At 29.3% G+C, this 21,227-nt stretch overlaps 1 protein-coding gene across 7 annotated transcripts in view; it reads left to right on the forward strand.

The window, feature by feature from the left end:
• The first annotated feature begins 5,672 nt into the window (after window positions 1-5,672).
• The window catches only part of LOC105151815 (lysosomal acid glucosylceramidase), a 29,133-nt gene continuing 13,578 nt past the window's right edge, over window positions 5,673-21,227 (forward strand). The window contains exons 1-3 of one of the 7 annotated variants that reach the window (XM_011065743.2): window positions 11,273-11,535; window positions 11,749-11,863; window positions 19,928-20,003. In XM_011065743.2, coding sequence (XP_011064045.1) covers window positions 19,958-20,003 — 46 coding nt within the window. In that variant the 5' untranslated portion in view covers window positions 11,273-11,535; window positions 11,749-11,863; window positions 19,928-19,957. Of the gene's footprint in view, window positions 5,805-11,272; window positions 11,536-11,748; window positions 11,864-18,624; window positions 18,729-19,927; window positions 20,004-21,227 lie in introns of those variants that run through there. The other 6 variants (XM_011065742.2, XM_087415905.1, XM_011065744.2 and 3 more) reach the window with 6 other exon arrangements.

Raw genomic sequence — 21,227 nt, forward strand, 5'->3', positions numbered from 1 at the left:
ATGCGTTGGATAACTGTCATTAGTAGGTATTAAGTTCAGTATGTGTCATTTGTTCGAATTGTAAACAATATTTTTACTTCGTCAAATATGTCGAACTCTGTACCAAATAAAGTGTTTTTGCGGGGAGTTTTACTGCATTACTTCAATATGAAGAAAAGTGCTGCCGAAAGTCATCGTATTTTAGTGGAAGTTTATGGTGACCATGCTCTATCTGAGCGAACGTGTCAGAAGTGGTTTGCACGGTTTAAGAGTGGTGACTTTGACTTGGAAGACCAAGAGCGTGCCGGATGTCCAAGAAAGTTTGAAGACGCAGAATTAGAGGCATTACTCGATGAAGATCCATGTCAAACGCAAGAAGAGCTTGCATTATCATTGGAAGTGACTCTGATTACATTGTAACCGGTTTTTCACAATAAAACCCCAAATTTCGAGAAAAAACCGCACGAACTTATTTGTACCCCTAATATATATATACATATATATATATATATATATATATATATATATACACACACAGTGCGACAAATATGTTCCCGGACACGAACCACATCTCAGCAAAAAAGTGGCGACATCTGTGCGTTCAAACATGCATTTTAAAGATTGAACATTTTGCTATCATCTGTCAAAGTTTCATTCTTTTGGTTGACATATAACGAAGATATTCATGTTAAACAAGATTTTGGTCGAGGTAGAAATTTTAATATGGAACAAAGAGCAGTGATTAAATTTAACGCAAAACTTGGTAAAAGTGCATCAGAAACATTCCGATCGATGCAACAAGTTTACGACAATCAATGTCTAGGTCGTACAGCTGTTTTTGAGTGGCATAAGCGTTTTTTGGAAGGCAGAGAGACCCTTGAAGATGACAAAAAATCAGGACGGCCAATTTTGGTTCGAACACCCGAAATGATCGAAAAAGTACACAGTGCGACAAATATGTGTATGGTTCGAATCGTTTCTGTACTGATATTTAAAGCCTCCTCCATCATTTTTAGTGATACATTGCGATCGCTTGTAACAAAATCACGTACTTTATATTAAAATTTCTACCTCGACCAAAATCTTGTTTAACATGAACTGTCATATCTTCATTATATGTCAACCAAAATGAATGAAACTTTGACAGATGATAGCAAAATGTTCAACCTTTAAAATGCATGTTTGAACGCACAGATGTCGCCACTGGTTGCTGAGATGTGGTTCGTGTCCGGGAACATATTTGTCGCATTGTGTATGTGTGTGTTATTTTATATATATGCATCAATAATTTACTAAATAAAATGTATGTAAAAGACAGAACAGTGTAATTAAAATTATCTTCATTTGTATTCATATGTAAATAATATGGTATGTTTCTTGTTTAGGAAGAAATTATTTCAACAAAATTGAGTAATATCATATTTATTTTATTATTTTTGCTCTCAAAAGAAAAAACTTTGACCAGGGCACGTTTATTAATATGGGCCTGAATAGGTCGATAATTCTGATCATTTCTATGGCGTTCAGCGACGCATTTTTCATGACAGCGCCGCTGTCGAAATATCGCGGAACTAAAATACTGCTTAGTTTCATGGCTTCACGTCAATTTCACTCGTAATATACAAACGAAATTTTCAGATACACCTTTCTCTTATATTAAAACTCCTATCGCGTTTCTAAAAGCATAGGATTGTTCGTTTAGATTTTCCGCAATTCGTCAGCTACTTTTTATGAACGTGCAAGATATGCAACACATATTGTAATGTGTTGACTACTAGAAGCCGATAACAAAATTGTAAGTCTTTAATTTTCTTTCGTTTTTCGTATTCAAATGTAGCTGGCGAATTGCGTTGTTGTCGATACTTTAATTGTGGAGAAGGATTTTTCAATCCATAAACACAGTTACGAGAAAGGTGTTTTTAATATTTAATGATAAAACAGGACACTTCAGCATCCCCTTAATCAAGATAATAAAGAAAAAACCCTAATTGAATTTATATAACTGTTATGTGTTTCGCGGGTTTTCTCCGTGAGAGAGATCCATTCTTGGAATGCCAACGTTTCGTGAGCCTTACAATCCACTTCATCAAGGCGAGGAGCAGCCTGATACTGAGTTCCTCCAGGTCCTTCCTTTTTATATTACGTTGCTTGTTAGAGTGGGGGTAGATGGGAAGAGGGGGTGGGGGTGGGAGAAGAGGTGGTAGAATGGATGGTTGGTCTCCAATAATCGGGAGAATAGTCTTCCATATTTTATTTGTGTTGTAGCCATTATCTCTATTTAGATTATTAGGGTGTTTTTGTATCTCTGTACTTTCTTAGCTTCTCTATACTTTCTTGGAAAGTATGATGTAACGTTGGCTATCGTGGTCGCTTTATCAAACAATATTGATGTCCTGTTTCGATGTTGTGTTCTGATAATACCGACTGATGTGTTTTAGCCTGACATCACGTTGGTGTTCTTTTATCCATAGGTTGACCATTCTCTCGGTTTCTCCAATGTATACTTGTCCGCAGGAACAAGGTATTTTGTATACTCCTGCGGAGCTGAATGAAGGTCTTTGATCTTTAGGATTTCTTAATATTTGTCCTATCTTTTTGGATGATTTGAAGATAGTTCAGTTATGTTTGTTTAATATCTTGCCAATCCGATCTGTTGTTCCTTTGATATATGGGAGAATAAATAGGATCCTATCGTCTGGTTGTGTGTCAGAGATCATTGTCTTGTTTGCATGTTTATTGATTATCTTGATTATGTTTTTTTTGTCGTGTCCGATTTTATGTAAAACTAGTTTTAGGTGGTTAAGTTCTGTCTGTAGATGTTCTTTGTCAGAAATGGTGAAAGCTCTATGTACAAGTGAATTGATTACTGACTGTTTTTGTGCTGGGTGGTGCGACTCTGCCGAGTGTATGTAAGTGTCTGTCTGTGTGTGTGTTGGTTTTCTGTACATAGCCATCGGCTTTTTTAGAGACAAGAACGTCTAGGAAAGGGAGTTTTCTGTTTTCCTCTATCTATAGTGAAGCGGATATTTGGATGTTGTCTGTTGAGGAAAATAAGGAATTTTCGGAGTTCGGCCATGTCTCCATATCACAAATGTATCGTCCACATAACGGAACCAAACTTCTAGTTTTTTCGGTGTTTTTCTGAGCCTCTTTCTCAAAGTGCTCTATGAAGATGTTGGCAATTACAAGAGAAATAGGAGAGCCCATCGCTGCTTCTGAAGTTTGTTCGTAAAATTAGTTGTTATAGGAGAAGTAAGAGGTTGTTAAGCAGTGTTCTATTAGCGGGATGAGGTCGGAGGGGATTTCATGAGGTTTTATTATGTTTATTGTGTCTTTTATTGGGACTTGTGTGAAAAGGGATTCTACGTCGAAGCTTACGAGTAGATCTGTAGGATGTAGTCGGATTTTTTGGATTTTTTGAAGTCCGTTGAGTTGATTATGTGTGATTCGGACTTTCCAGTGAGGGGTTGTAGTATTTATACTAGGAAGCGGGATAAGTTGTATGTCGGCGAGTGTATGGTGCTGACAATCGGTCTGAGAGGAATGTTAAATTTGCATACTTTTGGTAGTCCGTACATTTTTGGTAGAAGAGGATTTGTAGGTTTTAATGTTGTTTTAGTCACTGGGAATGTTGCTTTTTTCCACAAAGATCTTGGTGTTCTGTGTGACCTAGTTGAATTTATTAAATATATATTGTAGAAAATGGTATAATGAGTCGTCCAAAGAATATTGTCAATTTTGTCAGAAATAACTCGATTCCAATTCTTAATAGATTTTACAACAATTTTTCTTCTCTAAATTTCACCGACAAACTAATTTCTGAATCTCACAAAAAATGTATCAATAACCATTTTACAATAATTTATTAATGCCGATAAAAGAAGTGTCACTGTTGTTGTCGAGAAAGATTCTTATATACTAAAGATGAAGGAGATTCTTTCGGATATTGACACCTATTCTATTATTAACAAAGATCCGACAAAAAAGTTGACAGAATTTATGTATGTTCTTACGAGATGGATGGGCGATGGTTTTATCGATGAATTTATATATAAAAGATTACTAACATCAGATGGCAATATTCCTAAAGCGTATGGATTGACTAAAATCCATAAAGCTATATATTAATAATAATTCATTGAGATTAATTGTATCATCTATAAATAATCCTTTGTACTACCTTTCTTTTTACTTATACAATTTACATTATTATTAAGAACATGCCATAAGCTCTCAGCCATATTAAAAACAGCTTCCATCTAGTAGAAAAACTAAATGGCATAGTTTTCGATTTTAACTATGTTTTGACTTCTTTGGATGTAGTGTCTCTCTTTACTAACATACCTATAGATTTGGTACTGAATAGTATTGAGAAAAGATGGGACTATATTTCCACAAAAATAAGCATTCCAAAACAAGAATTTCATCATTGAAATATTTATTTTGAATTCTACTTTTTTTGGTATAACATTTATTTTGAATTTTACTTTTTTTGCCTTTAATAATAAGTTTTATAAACAGGTATTTCAATGGTACGAGATTCCAATGGGTTCATCACTTTCTCCTATCATTGCTGATATTGTAATGTAGGATTTGGAAGAAATTGCCATCATTACAAATACATCCATTATTTTACTACAGTTATGTCAATGACATTATTTTCGCACTTCCATCTGATAATATTGATGACATACTTAATATTTTTAATTCTTTACATACACGGTTATAATTCACTATGGAAGTTGACATCGATGATAGATTGAATTTTTTTGATATGACTTTAATTATTGATAGTCAGAGAATTATTTTCGACACATATCAGAACAATATTTTCTGGAAGGTTCCTTAATTTTCATTCTAATCATCCTCTTTGTCAGAAAAGGGACAATTATCAGTTTTGTAGATAAAATATTTCTATTATCACAGTTTCAACATAATAATCTAACAGAAGCAATTCATATTTTTCGTAATGATAGTCATTGTCGATAATCATTGTCTCTCCTTCATTTTTTCCATTATAAAAAACCGATTAAAATTTCACATATATATAAACAGACTCTACATATCCCACAAATCAAAGAAAAATTTTTCACAGTTCCTTATATTAAATCTATCTCCGAAAGTTTCTCACTTATATCCAACATGTTGCATAAAGGTACACATGGTAAATTAGCATTTTCCATTACCAACACTCTAAAAAGTTTTATATAAAGAGAGGAAAGGACAAGCTAGAATTACTTTCTAATCAAAATGTGATCTATAAGCTCTCGTGTAATGATTGCGAGGCTAGTTATGTCGGCCAAACAAAAAGAAAATTGAGTACGAGAATATATTTCAGATATCAATAAAAAAACGGGTTTTCCATCTGTCATATTTGATCACCGTATTAATTTCAACTATAACAATTTCAGATGAAATAAAGTGAAGATTTTAGATAAATTTAATGAATTTTCCTACAATAAGAAATTGATTTCTGAAATTGTTCACATAAAAAAACAAAAACAGGGCATAAATAAGCAAAACGACACAGAATTATTGCCTGAATCTTATCTACAGATTAGCCAATCTCTCTCCCCTTCTTAATTTCTCTTTTTCTTTATCACTCCTTCTACGACTTCTTCCCCTCTTACTTCCACCTCCCATTACTTTCCAACAATCTTTTCCTTCCTTCCTTGAATGTTCAATTTGTGATTTCATTATGTCTCATAACACCGAGGAGACATTACATCGTTTTATTTCTTTGTGCTCTATTTTCAACTAATTGTCTGTACCTGAAACATCTTTTACTTTTTGACTTAAGAAACTTTGGGTTTGTTACATTTAAGGTATTTATTCATATTAATTTTAGTAGTTATATATGAATATACTTTTGGCAATTTTAACTTCTATTAATTTTACTTTGTATTATCTCAATATATTACTCGTATATTGTCTGTACGCTATTCTTAACAATTTTTCCTTGTTGTGTTTTTATTATAACAATAATCTTGCGCTGACATAATTCAGTTATATTATATTTTATCTACAGGATTGGATTTATTTCATACGTTCTCTGTTTTTATCTCAAATTTGATAGTATAAGCATTTCAATGATTGACTGCAAGTAACTATTATTATGCATACGTTTTTTTTCCCGATATATATTATAATTGAACATTATGATATTCGTTTATCAGCGTCTGTTTTAGAGAGCGAAATAGAAAATTTATTATGTTTTGTTTTTATCGACTTATAAATATATATGTTTCACATTGAAAATGATTCGAGTGTGATCGAAACGTTTATTTATTGCTAGCATATTAGATTAAATTTTTATTTAACTATATATTGTTTCTTTTATTTTCGTTCAACTTCTATGTTTCGACAGTTTACTTTATTTTATATAATAATTTTTGATAGTCCCTTTTTTTCTTAGTTTTTTAAAATTATGAGCCTTATTACTAATAGATAATTTAATTTCTTTGATTTCAACATCATTTCTTTAATTGAAACGTCATTTTTTTAAATCAAATAATTTCTTTAAATTTAGTTTTGCGATCTTGCGATACAAAATTAATATTTATACATATAATAAAATAAATAAAAAAAAATTTGAATTTATAAAAAATATGTATACATTATATCATTTTTTTATTTATTTTATTGGAGGTTCTTATTATTTAACTGTAAATTTAGTTTTGCGATTTTGCGATACAAAATATTAATTTCATTTGTACACTACAAATTTATAAATGCATGCAAAACTATTACAATGAGTCTCAAAATTACACGTAATGTTGTAATTATGCATAGAAATTTTTTACAGTATTAAAAATTTTTATGCATAATTATAATATTTTGTGCATAATAAAAGTATTATTATGAATATTGACGAGTGAGAGACACCGGGGTATCTCACTCGTACTAGTAACAAATGTGTGAGAAGCGGAAGGACACCGCGGAGCTAGCATCACATCCAATTACGTTTTCTCTCTCAATTGTTCGCCTTGTGTTAAGGACAGAATATCGGAACGCCCCCGCACTATTTTCTCCCTTCGCGCTCCTCGCCTCCTTCACGTTTCCAGTAACACATGCGTGTACACTTCGATACGAGTGTATAGTACCGCACGCCGAACACCAGGAAACACTATTGCTGTCGATGCGCTGCAATATTTCAACAACATTGCAGCAACATAAAAATGTCGTTTTAAAAATATTGATACGTAATGTTGCAGCAATATTACAATATAATATATATGCAATATTAGGTTTTGCGCACAGTGGAGGAATACTTGCAGTATTATTGCAGAAGTATTGTAATAATGCAGCGACATTGCTGTAATATTACAACATTACTGCAATATTTATTATAAGATTTTGTACTATATAAATTTAAATATAAAAAATTAGAAACACATATTCGACGTGTTTCTAATCTTAGTCGAATTACTCCGATCCCGGGGTTAATTGAATCAAATGCATTAGAAAAATGCATTTTTTTCATATTAGTTATCAGTTTTCCTTTATTATTAAAATATTATTATTAGGTAGTCAAATGTATGTAGTAACTCGTGTAGAATTCATTTTTTCGATAAGTCTCTTCATTTTATTTGTAAAAATTCGAAACTGAAAAATAAGTCTATTAGCTCCGGTCTCCTCTACGTATTGTGAACTATAAATTTTTGAATACTAGTTGTGCATATCGGAACACGGCCTATACGTCTTATATCTTATTATTGTGTCCATTGTGCATTATATTTAATCCTTATTTCTAATTGTTTTATGTCTATAAATTAGAGGCACAGTTCCTATAAATTATAGACTATGTTTACATCTTATGCCCGTTTCCGCTAATGTAGATTAACTTTAATTTCGGTTCAACTTACTCTTTGTCTTTTTCTAATCTTTAAAACTAGAAAAAGAAGAAGATAAGTTGAACTGAGATTAAAATTAATCTATATTGATAGAAATGGACATTAATTGGGTTTAATAATATTCGTAGTTAGAAACTAACCAGTCATTCCATTTTTCAGGAATATAATTATGAGATTGGTCAGTTTAACTACAGATGTTACGAAAATGTGCCGATTAAGTGTGCCGTGTAAACGTGATTATTAATTCCTATTCTTCCATTATGTCCAGATTCTTACTTTATTGGATTATACACAAATCGATATATACAAGTCTTAACACTCGAAGTGAACTTTCTAGCAGAGGCACAAATCGACACAAGAATCATTCTTTGTTTTTGAACTGATTTTTGAACAAAGACAGGATGACTCTTGTATCAATTTGTGTTTCGCTGGAAATATTTTAAAAATACTGCTGCAACATTGCTGAAGTAATATTGCAAAAAGAAGTTCTCGCAATGTTTCTGCAACATTGTATTGCAATATGCAACACTGAAATGTTGCAGCAATGTTGCAAAGTTCCTGTGCTGTACGGACAGTAGAGCCTCTCTAAATTTGGCCCATAATGTGATAAGAATGGAATGCCAAAATTATAAAGTATCCTCTCTACAACACGAGTCTACCAATCACCGTGTACTTGCGCGAACGCAGTTGCACATGCTAATCTGTCAAAAGATGCGCAACACATGTCCAGCCTACATACATATCCATGACATGGAAGAAGCATGACATTGAAGGAGCATGGCATTTAGTGTTTGTAAAAGTACGTGTGAGGAGTGCAAAGATTACAGAAATTTAGAGAGACTGTACTGTAATAGGTCGAACGCGCGTATTCGGCTATCTTTAAATGTTAATATCTCGTTAACTATTGCGAGCATTGTAAAATGGTAGAGGACTTTTCGACTCAATTTAGTCCGCTCTACCTACTCAAGACGGGACCATAAGTTGGAGCCCTGTAATAGATAAGTATCCTTAGGTTTGTTCGCATCGCATGCCCCTTCCCATTTTCCTCTCTCCCCCTTCTCATTCGCTCTTGTTTTGTCGCCCGTTTTCGCGTTGTTTCTCGCGTTCGTTATCGGTTTCTCTCTTTCTTTCTTTCGCAATGTTTTCTTTCTTTCTTTTCTGTTTTTTGTAATTGGTTTTCTTATGTAATAACTAATAGCGAATTCAGTTGGATGCACAGTGGTGCATATTAAAACCGTCGTACACTGATTTAATCTAAGTGAAAATGAAATACTTTAATTTATAAAATATATATTTTATATAAAGAATATGCGAATTTTCTTCAGATCCATTCTTAGAATGATAACGTTTCATGAACTTTACACTTCAATAAATATTTTATCAATCAGCGCAATAAAATATATGAAGGATTTCATTGTCATTTTTTCTATTTACATTAAATACATCTTTATGTCAATTTGTATATAATGGCTTTAATATACATTGAGTGCGTCTAACCGAATTCGCTATGCATATATCATGGGAGCGATTCACTTTTCTTACTTTTTTGTGAGAATGTAATGTTTCAGTCACCGACAAACATTATAAAAATTGTTACAAATTGTTAGAATGCAAATTTTATTTTTTAAAAATTCAAGAAGTTTGCAATTGTCAACTGTTTCAGTGAAATTATCGAATGACTTACTTCATATTTTTTGTGATAGTATCTTTCCAACATTATTCACCTGAAGTTAGCTTAGATTTTTTTGAAATAAGCGTCAATGACAAAAAATTGGAAATAAAATATTTTCTGAAATTTCTGCGCTCGAATATAACTTAATTTGGTAAACTGTTTATAATTGACAATTATGAATTTCGAATTTTTTGAAATTACATTCTACATATTGATATTTAAAAATTTCAAGGAATGTTATTTGATGATTGGAACATCACTGATTTTTACTACATAAGCACTTTTAACATACATATACAATTTATTGATTCTATTTCTAAAATTTGTTTTTTTCAGAAAATACACTGAACAAAAAGGTTGCATAATAGCTACCAAAAGTATTAAAATATGGTTAACTAAATGTTAATGTGGTTAATACAACCAAACACATTTACAAATATTTATTGAATATTATCAATGGGTTTATCTAGGATTTACATTAAATATTTATAAAGATAAAATGTGGTTGTATTGACCAAAATATTTTGTTAATCATATATTTTAACCATATAACATACAATATTTTAAATTTGATAGCTATTACCAAATTATTTTTACAGTGTATCTGATATCTGAATATATTCCTTGAAATATAATACAATGTAGCTCAAGGTCTGTTTTCTAAGTAACTAAAAAAGTAAAACAGTCATAGTAAAAAATGATTGTTCCTTGAAAATTTGAAAGCAAAAAATTAATTTACCTATTGCACATGCTATTTCTATTTAAATTATATCTTACCATCTTATGTTTATGAAATTAAAAATACAGTAAAAATCAGTAAAAAGCAGAATTTGTATTTTAGAATATAAAAATGATACACAATACATATAAAACCTAAAATTTATTAAAAAATTGTTTATGAAATACTTTAAATTGAATTACATAATACATGTTTAAACTATTATAATGAGAATTTTTCTATTAAAAAAGCATAAACCTGTGATTGTTTTCTTAAAAGCATTTAAAAAGTAGAATTTCTGTTTTTGTAATTGAAGAGTCTTTATTATACTAGTTTGAATTTGTATTATCTAAATTCTAAATTTCAGTTTGAAATAATTTATTGATATAAAATTTTTATAAAATGAATATAATAAGAATAGAGCTACGAGCCAAGCAAGATCTTAACGCTATATTATTAAAAAACAGTTTATTGTAACAAACGTTTCGACTCGAATTGAGTCATTCTCAATGTTAACCTTGACACAATTTAAAATCAACTACTCATTTAAATGACAAAACATGTGATGTGATTTAGCCAGAAATTATAATGTATAAAATTCATCATTATGTATGTACCACTATAGTTGTGAGAATCGATATATGAACGTGAAAATGTACAATAGATATATTACAATGCTTGGTAGTCGTTAACGGTTATCTTATAGAGTAAACCTTAAAAAACGCAGTCGCAAAGGCTTAGAATTACATAGACTGATCAATGAATCAATTCTGAGTTCAATAACTGGTAACTGATAGTGAACTATTTAAGAGCAACATTTGACTATAGACAATTGAGATATCCTGATAACTAGAATTTAGCCTTTAGGAAAGTTCTAGTTATTATGATATTGCGCGCGCAGTCCTTATATGCATACGATTGGCTATCGGTGACGACTGCCTTGCCGCGCAAGCGCTGTACTGTTAACTGTTCTCTGTCCTGCGTTGTGAACTCCTGATTGGAGCTTCGTGTGGTCACTACGCCGCTATGCTGGCATGCGGTTTGGTACGGTGTACTCTTTTAATGTATTTATCTAGGTTGCACGTGCTCGATATTTTTGTGTGTATCTTAATAAATCAAGTGTATTTGTATATTGCCTTATATCGACCTTATTCCTCATATTAGAAGTGAGATATTTCTCTCACTTCTCTGGTTGCTTCTCTGGCCATTTTTTCACGCTCAAGTGATTTGTCTGACTCTACGTAACATTTGACGCAGTGCAATGGGACCGACGGGGAAAGTTTTATACTATGCAAAACATGAATAGAAAACAAGTATGCATAATTTATTGATTACGTTACGGCTGCCATCCGTGCTTTTTCCCTAGACATTGTCTTTTTTTTAATTAGTTTTTTTGTAATTATCTGGAAAACCTCCCGAACGTCCTACAAGTCTGTAAGAGGACAATGCCTAGCAAAAAAAAGGACGGAGATGACAATTCTAGGTTTACACGAGAAAATTATTTTGCAGCCTGACCTATATTTTAGTATTTTAGATCGGGTCAGCAAAAAACGAGGCCTAATGTAAAAAGAAGATAGAGGTTATCTACTAAGGAAGGAAAGAACTAATAGAGAATAGATTTTCCATGAAGAATATATGTAGGTACAGTACTCTGCCTATCTTTAACGACAATTATTTAAAAGGAAAAACAAATCTTTAGATAAGAAATACGTATTCCTTCGTTCTTTCATTTCATTAATCAAGAAGGGAAGAAACTAAGAGAATAGATTTGCAGTTAAGGATAAGCACAATATTCTGCCTATCATTAATGGAAAAAATTATTCAAAAACACATATTTAGATATGTTTTTCTATTTAAATTTCGCAATTTATTTAATAGCTTCTCAAAGACATATTTACAAATTAGAATTTAACTTTTCTGTCAATGCATGGATCGATATCCAGAAATATCCATTTTGAATTAAACATAAATTTTTTTTATTTTTATACGAATTTCGTTATGGTACTTCTGATTCCTATCTTTGAAACAACAAAGAACAATGTCACACAGATCTTTACTATTTGGCACTATATTTCTACTGTTTTCATTTTTATATTTTTAAGATGTGTGATTTTTTAATGTGTGAGTCATAATTCAAAACATTACTAAAAGTATAAAAATTTTAGATTATTCTATTATTATCTTTCTCTGAATTCTCTGAGTTTGATCTTAAACTTTAGAATAATTTTGTTATTAGTTTAAAAGTTATTTAATTTTTTGTTTTTCATGTAAAATCACATTTTATTTATAAATTTAATGAAGAAGTAGTATTATGAATTAAATTTTATTTTTTATATATATTTTACTAATAAAGTTTTAATAAATATTCATGCCAAAGTTAATTTGGATTTACACACACACCTACTCATTTACAACTTATTTACCTAAAATTACACTAAAATATGATAATTGCACAGCATGAGCCATTAAGAGCTAAATAATTTATCTTGTTTTTTGCATTTGGTTTCAAAACGTATTTAACGACAAAATCGATTTTAATTTTTTTTGACTGATATTGTTGATACAATTAAAATATCATTAATAGGAATCTAAAATTAAATATTGATTAATGTACGGTTGAGTGAACGTATCCGAATAGCTATTACCAATTTCTTACAAATATGAAAAACTGGAGTAACGTTTGGAAATTTTTTTATTCTTAATAAATAATAATCAGTTCAATAAAATACATAATCCAATCTGTTATTTAAATTAATGAGTTGCTGATAATCTATAATTTATCTCGAATTCCGTAGTTCATAATGTATCATTGTGTCAATGTATCAATCTTTTATCAATCTTTTTTCGTCGCCAAGGTTAGGTCAAGATTACATCGGTATTGCGTAATGCTAATGCTGTAACCTTCAAGCCTTGTAAAAAATATTTTATGAAAAATAATTTTATTGTAGTGTTTGGAAAAGCTTTTGATATCAGCTATTAGATTCTGGAATCAAAAATAGGATATGCCATTTAAAAAAATGTAACCTTGACCTGATCTTAGCGATGCCATCCAAGATTAGACTGACCAGATCAATGAATACACTATTTAAAACCCTACAACTTTTGTACGAAATATTTTTTTCGGAAATGCTTAGTTTTCGAGATATTTTACCGGTCTGGAACTTTTTACTCATCCTGTATATTTAATAAAATATAAAAGATTGATAGATTGATTTTCCGTTAAGGATACATTGACACAATGATACACTATGAACTATATTTTTATAATAATGCATGTTCTTAATAAATGTTGGACTTTACAGTTGATGCCATAATTGGCCAAAATCTATTTAAATATAAGATTTTCTCTGCTTATTGGTACAAAATTCATTATCTATTTTAACTTATTGAAAAAAATTTATTTACTCAATAAATTCATAATAGCATTATCGATACGTAACTGTTTATTGTCTGCATTTATATACGAAATATATACGAAATTCATTTGCCTTCCTCTTGATTTTTTCCTTATTTAAAAATCTCAAAAATAATCTATCGGACTTGAAATTGCGCAGCAAACTCCACTAATTGTGTTTATGTACAGTTTTGATTAGGGATATCTGGAAAGTATCCGAGATCCGGTATTATCCGGCACTTTTACTATCCGATCAGATAGCTGGATATTATTAGTATTTGGAAATATATCCGGTTGAATTTGATATTAAATTCTTGATTTTTTCCTATACAAATGTTCTAGAAACAAGTATGCATATTTATAATGCTGTAATATGTTATTGCAAAAATACAATCTTTTTCTCTATAGGTTTTTTCTCTATAGGTTTTTTTTTTAGAAGACACTTTCTACAAACCCGGTCAGATATTCAGAAAATGTCGGATATCCGACTCGAAGAAATCGCCTTCTCGAAGCGGATACCGGATATCCGATGTTATATTCTATCTGAATATCCGATAATTTTACGATCCAGTGCATCCCTAATTTTGATTTAACAATTGCTGTAGTTTATCTTCAAATTTTTGAGGTTTACTGGAACATTCAGTCACTCAAATCAATCTTTAGAAAAAAATCTTTAATATTTTTTACACGCTGTATAAGTTACCTTCACTTAGAATAGATCATCTCGCTGTATAAGTTACTCTCACTTAGATCATCTCGACTACTAAAAAATGTGATATCCTACGTATTTTATCACGTTCGCTACTATTTTTCTTTTTTTAGATATATCGTTCTGCCACATATCATATTATGAACACAAATGACATTTTAAAACGCAACGAGAAAATATTGAAATTAAAAATAAATTAAAAATAACGAATTAATTTACGCATGTAATGTAAAAAACTGTACTTTAATACTATAGTAGTGATAGATAATCGCGAAACGATAAAAGTGTTTAACAAAAAAAAAATTATGTATGTAATATGATCGGACGTAACATAAGTAAATGATTAATTCCGTCAGACTATAGTGACTGACGCTAATTGCCGTCTAACTGAACTGAAATCTTACATCCGTAAATCTATGTAGAACAGATCTTTGAATGATATAATCAATTAGTAAGCTAATGTACCAAGATATTACATTACACCATACAAATGCGGCATGTCCATTAAGAAACTGCAGGAAGATCTAAGAAAAGACACAATTATTCATTTGAGTAACTTTGTAAATTACGCAATTAGATTGAATTTGTAATACTTTGTGAGTTGTTTACCAATCAGTTGTTTATCAAGACATATTATACATATAATTATGTAATCAAATTTATATAATTATATGTCATATGAGGACAGAATGAAAATGAGAGAGAAAAAAAAGTGTCATTTATTATGAGCTATTCTGTTACAAGTTTTCTTAAGAAGTAAAGCAATACAATAAATTTCAGAGAAGATATAATTGGCAACAATAAAATATTGTTTTTTGAAGTTTATTTTCGAATATTTATTAATTAATGAATATTTCGCTAATGAAGCGTCAAATCTTTCACACTAGACAGGCATACATGGCTCTATACTCTACAAAATCAAGTTTTATAATGATATTTGTGAAGACTGCCTAGCAACAGTCAGTATAAAGAAAGATTAATATTACGACCTGTAGATGCCAAGCGTAAGAGGTCTATAAAGCTTTATTAACATACAACAAAAGAGAAGTTAAATACGTACTCAATATAACTTCAATAAAGTTTGAGATAGAAAGAGAGAGAGAGAGCGAGAGAGAGAGAGAGAGAGAGAGAGAGAGAGAGAGAGTGAGACAAAAGGAGAATTAATACTTATTTATTATACTTGTATAATTATATAAACGTATATCTTTATTAGTAAAAAGGAAAAAGGGCTACGAGCCTAAAACATAAATTGACAAACTGTATAAACAGTTAAAAAAAAAATTGAAATAAAACTATGTCATAAAATTAAAAACGTAAAATATAATTTGACAATCAGAAGGTGAACAAAACAAACGTTTCGATCCTTGTTGGATCATTTTCAATGTGACAAATAAATTAATGTGACAAATAAATTAACAATGGTAATTAACAATAGAGTTATAACGTAGATAAAAACATAAGAAATTAAGTAAAATTCGCATTCGGACACAAAATTAACTATAAAACTCGCTCCAAATTGAGAGGAAATCAAACAAACGATTATAGTTGACAAAAATGTGTTCCTCCGAACTGTGTGTGTGTATAAGGACGAACATGTTTCTTATGTGTGTGTCGAAATGATGTATTATCGATTAGGCAATGCAATTGGAATCGAAATTGATCATCTCTCTAAGAAGCTAAGATATAAAGTGTACATCTTTATTATATCTTTATATATCTTTATTACTTACTCATCACTGATAACTTATCATTTAATAATTTATACGTATCTTATTACAGATTTATATCTCATTTATGAAATTATAATTCTTAGAGTCTATTTTTTAATATAAAACAAATACTTTATTGATTCTTTATCGCTTTATTTTAGTTTCGGTTAAAATTATTAATAATAAATCTGTTATCACAAAATCTAAGCAAGTATCTGTGTATATATATTAGGTGTTGGAATTAATTCGTAGCGTTTTACAAGTGATGGGAAGTACTTTCATTAATGTATTTTTTAATGCTCATGTGAAATAAATAACATTCTTTCATTAAAAAACGCTACGAATTAATTCCAACACCTAATAAATATATATGTATATATATATTATATATATATACATATATATATGTATATATATATTTGTTCGTGTATGCTCAAATTTGTTAAAATTAAATATTAGGTGTAGTAAAAAGAAATCCATTATTTTTTCAATAGATGGCTTTAGTAATGTCTGTATCTCGCGAACGCGATTACTAAAGCCATCTATTGGAAAAATAATGGATTTCTTTTTACTACACCTAATATTATTGCAAGTGTGTTTATCTGAAGCATAGTCATATATCTGCTTGGATTAAATTTCTATTTATCTTACTTATTTATGAAATTGTGATGTAAATTAAAAAATTGACTGCGCGCACACACACACACACACACACACACACACACACACACGCACACGCACACGCACACGCACACGCACGCGCACACACGTAGAGTCAATATTTATAATTACATGATATAAGTATATAGTTATTTATTGTCTATTATACATATATTTCATAAAATTTTAGAAATTCATTACTGCAATTTGCAAATTGAAAAAATTTGTAGAATTCTATGAGAAGAAACTAAACAATTTTTATCTCTTGCAATTTTTTAATTTTGATGTAAATTAAAAAATTGCAAGAGATAAAAATTGTTTAGTTTCTTCTCATAGAATTCTACAAATTTTTTCAGAATTTTTTATCAACTTTTTAGTACTGCATTTTCTCATCTTTACCATGAGAAAATACGATATGAAAATATTCTTAAAAAATTCTTAGAGCTTTATGAAAGGAAATTAAACAATTTTTTTCTATTGCAATTTTTTTTTATGTTGATAGTATTTGAGTAAAAAATTATTGAAGACTAATTTTCGGCAATTTTTAGTAATTAATATCTTGTTAACTATTGCGAAAATTGCTAAATGGTAGAGGACTTTTCTTCTCAGTTTAGTCCATTCTGCTCCTATGCAAAAGATTTATGATTATTTTCCAAACACCCTGTTTGTGTATATAAACATACACAAATTAATTAACGAATTATCAACATTATACGCAGACTTCTTTAAAATATATCAAACTTGATAGAAAACATCATAATCTCTATCAATTTGCAAATCGCAGTAATGAATTTCTAAAATTTTATGAAATATATGTATAATAGACAATAAATAACTAAAATATATACTTATGTCATGTAATTATATAACATCATATTATATAAATTACATTTATTGAAAATTTGCAATGATTGACATGAATAATATATTGTTAGCTAAGTAATTAACAACGATAATTTTAAATTTTGCAAGTTCATATTTTTATTCAAATATAGTAAAGAGTCTGAAATCGTTATACATTGTAAAAGTAATATTTTCTTCTCTTTTAACAAATATGCTGTTACGAATGTATTATTTTCTATAAAATTCTTGAGAGAAGTATTCTTGAAAAAATATAAATATTAACTCTTTTGTGTATTTTCTTAGAAGTAAAAAATTAACTTTTCTTTTTTAACTAATCTTTTTAAAAGTGCATATTTTGTTAATACATATAATGAGTATAATAAAAAAATATTTTTGAAGCGGGATTATAAATTAGGGATCATAAACTCACTTACTAATTGCATAGACCTATTATATTTATGCCTGTTTAAATTGTATCAATTTGTTTCATTATATAATTGCAGACAAACATATCTATAAGCAATGCTTTACTAAAAATTATTAAAAGAAGTCACACTTATTTTAATAATTTTAAAAACTATTAAAAGAAGTAACAATTTACAAAACTTTTTTTTATTTTAAACCAGATAAGATAATCTTATATATTTTTAGTTACTGCAAAACATTGTTACTAGCTAATTTTCAACATTTAAATCCTTTATAATATGGTAAGATATTACTTAAAAAGTAAGATATTGAAATAAAAAATGCATTTTTAAAATAGGATGAATAATACATTTATGATTTCTAATTAGATTTTTAATACAATGTTAAAATTTTTTACACAAAAAAGTCAATTATTTAGTGAAAATCTGACATAGTAGTAAAATTTAGCTTGCGATATCACTTTTAGATTACAAAAATTTAACATCTTGTCTAGTTCAAAATAATTCTTAAATGTAAACTAGTGCAATTTCTCGAACATATCATTTCTATTTCCATAAAAAAGATAGTTTCCTAAACTAAGAAAATGTGCATTTATTAAAATGTACTGATAAATACATTACCGACAGCTTATCGGAAACATTATTGTACGTTCCGATAGCACACACGAATGACTAATGTCACGCTATTCTTCAGTCATCACCATTAACGAATAAACGATAGTAATGTTTTTGCTCTACGAATAGCAGAACTTTCAAGGATATTGAGGTACAAACAAATCTATATTATATATATAAGAGATTATATTAAAAAGAATTAAACTAAAAAGAGAAAAATTAACCTGAAAATCAGAACTGAACTCTTGAAAAAAGGAAAAAGAGGATTGTTGAAATGTTACAATTCGCTACAGTTATTCTTTTTAGGTTTCTGAGTATCTATGTATATAGATGCCAAGTTTAAGCATTACATTTTTAGTGATTGTGTAATGATCTATTTTCAATTTGTAACAGAAAAATTATAATTTCCTTGTGACTCTCGAAATACAGTAATGAAATTAAGACAAATGAGAATGTAATGCAATTGTTGGAGCGTGATTATTACAAATTATACTATTGTTTAATTCGTGCAGTATTTACTTGAATATGTATTTCAATACGAATATTTCGACTCTTTTTTTTTTTAGTCATCATCAGCGATACACAGTTCTTCAAATCTCTAGCACTTCCCTCATTCATGACCTTACTTCTAATCCATCAAAAATTAAAATTTAGTTTATATTAATATTAGATCATTTAAAAAATATCCACAGTTTTTTGTTCAATTTTTGAATGAAAAAACCGCGGATACTTTTTAAATGACTCAATAAATTAATAACAATATTAATAAATTAATTTTGTTTCGATTATCATATCGATATATCGATATTTTTTGATTTTATACAATAATCGAAACAAAATTATTAATATCGCTATTTAATTTAATATAATATAATAGTAATAAACAATATCGAGATACAATATCACACAACCACACAAATCATCAAAAAATTATGTATATTCCAGTATTATAAAAATTTCAAATATTTGATTGCGTTGCCAATATTGATGCAATTAGAAATTTTTAACATTGTAAGACGTATACAATATATTGCAAAAACTATGCACAATTGCTATTGAAATTATTATCATTATCTAAATAGATATAAAAATAAAAAATCCTCTTACATAAGTAACATAAATAAAGGCTTTAGATATAACAAATGTTAATTAAATAAAACGATATCCGAAAATCTAAATCATATAAATAAATTCCAATTATCTATTGATTTTACTGACGGCTATTATTGCAGATGTTAATCAATTAAAATAAGCGTATATATAATGCAGGACGTATCTATATATTTATAGTTTTGTGTATCACGAGTGTTTAATCGAAAAGTAAAACGTACTTTATTACTTTATTTGCAGATTAAGAAGAGTTTCTCGCAATAATTGAAAATGCTGCGCACGTTAATTTTGATTGCTGTCTTGATCACAGTGAAAGGTATGTGCAATGAAAAATAATATTTGGTATTATTTTAAATACATTTAAAAATGTTTTTGAAATCTTTCATGGCCAATGAAAAAAATTTCCGAGTAAAACAAATATTGGTAAATGTTATTTTCGGAGACCCAGTTCCAATGATCTTAATATGTTGTCAAGATCATGACTTTGAGTGACCTCCAACAGGTTTAATTGGCGGACGTTATTCGTTAAAAAAATTAACAAAAGAATTTTGAAAAAATAACGTCTTATTTCTGCATGTCTTCCACGCGACTCCCATTCCATTTCCTTCCCTCCTCCCTCCTCCATCTCCCCCCTGCTTAGAGACGCACGACTTCCACGCGAAGCAAAACACTTGGCCAAATAGGATGGAACTCGCTTCGCATGGAAAGTCGTGTGTTCCTAAGCAGGAAGGGAGGTGGGGTGGGAGTCGTTTCGCGTGGAAGTCGTGCGTCCCTAAACAATAATTCTTAAACTTCTTTTGTTATTACCTTATTAACGAATAACGTCCGTTAACTAAAACTTGTTGGAGATCACTTAGAGTCATGACCTTGACAACATACGTCAAAGTCAAGATCATCGGAGCTGGGTCCCCTAAAGTAAACATTTACCCAAACATTATAAATGTTATCAGTGTCATAGTTTTCATTACGTACATCTTTTTTTAAATTTCAATAAATACAATTTACTAATTACAAAATAATTATGTTCACTATTTCAAAAAATACATATGATATTGTTATAGAAAGAAAAATTGAAGAGATCTACTTATAAAAATTTTTTTTTTTTAGAAAATTATTACCTATTTATTATGTTATACATTACATGTTAATTCTGTACTAATTTTACACTTATGACGCATCACTTTACATAATTATTACATTATTATCTGTCAGTTATTTTTTTACGTTTTCGAACTCCTTATTTTAAAAGTAGTATGAGCTTAGTTTTGCAATGTCATGATTTGTCAAGTGTAAATTGCGGCGATATATTTCGGCAAAATTTTCGAAATTGTATGGCATTTATAATATATATTTAAAAAATAAACTTGAACTTGCGAATTTTGCATACAGCGTAGAGCAGATTTACTGAAATGAATTCAATTTCACGAAATAGTTTATAACGAGCAAAGTTTTTTATTCTGATATACATAGATAGATAGATAAATAGATAAATATCTTTATTTGTACAGCGCTCTAGGTAAAATACTTTTCAAATATACTT

The sequence above is a fragment of the Acromyrmex echinatior genome, chromosome 19 (genome assembly GCF_024713525.1).
Source record: "Acromyrmex echinatior isolate Ae372 chromosome 19, ASM2471352v2, whole genome shotgun sequence".
NCBI lineage: Eukaryota > Metazoa > Arthropoda > Insecta > Hymenoptera > Formicidae > Acromyrmex > Acromyrmex echinatior.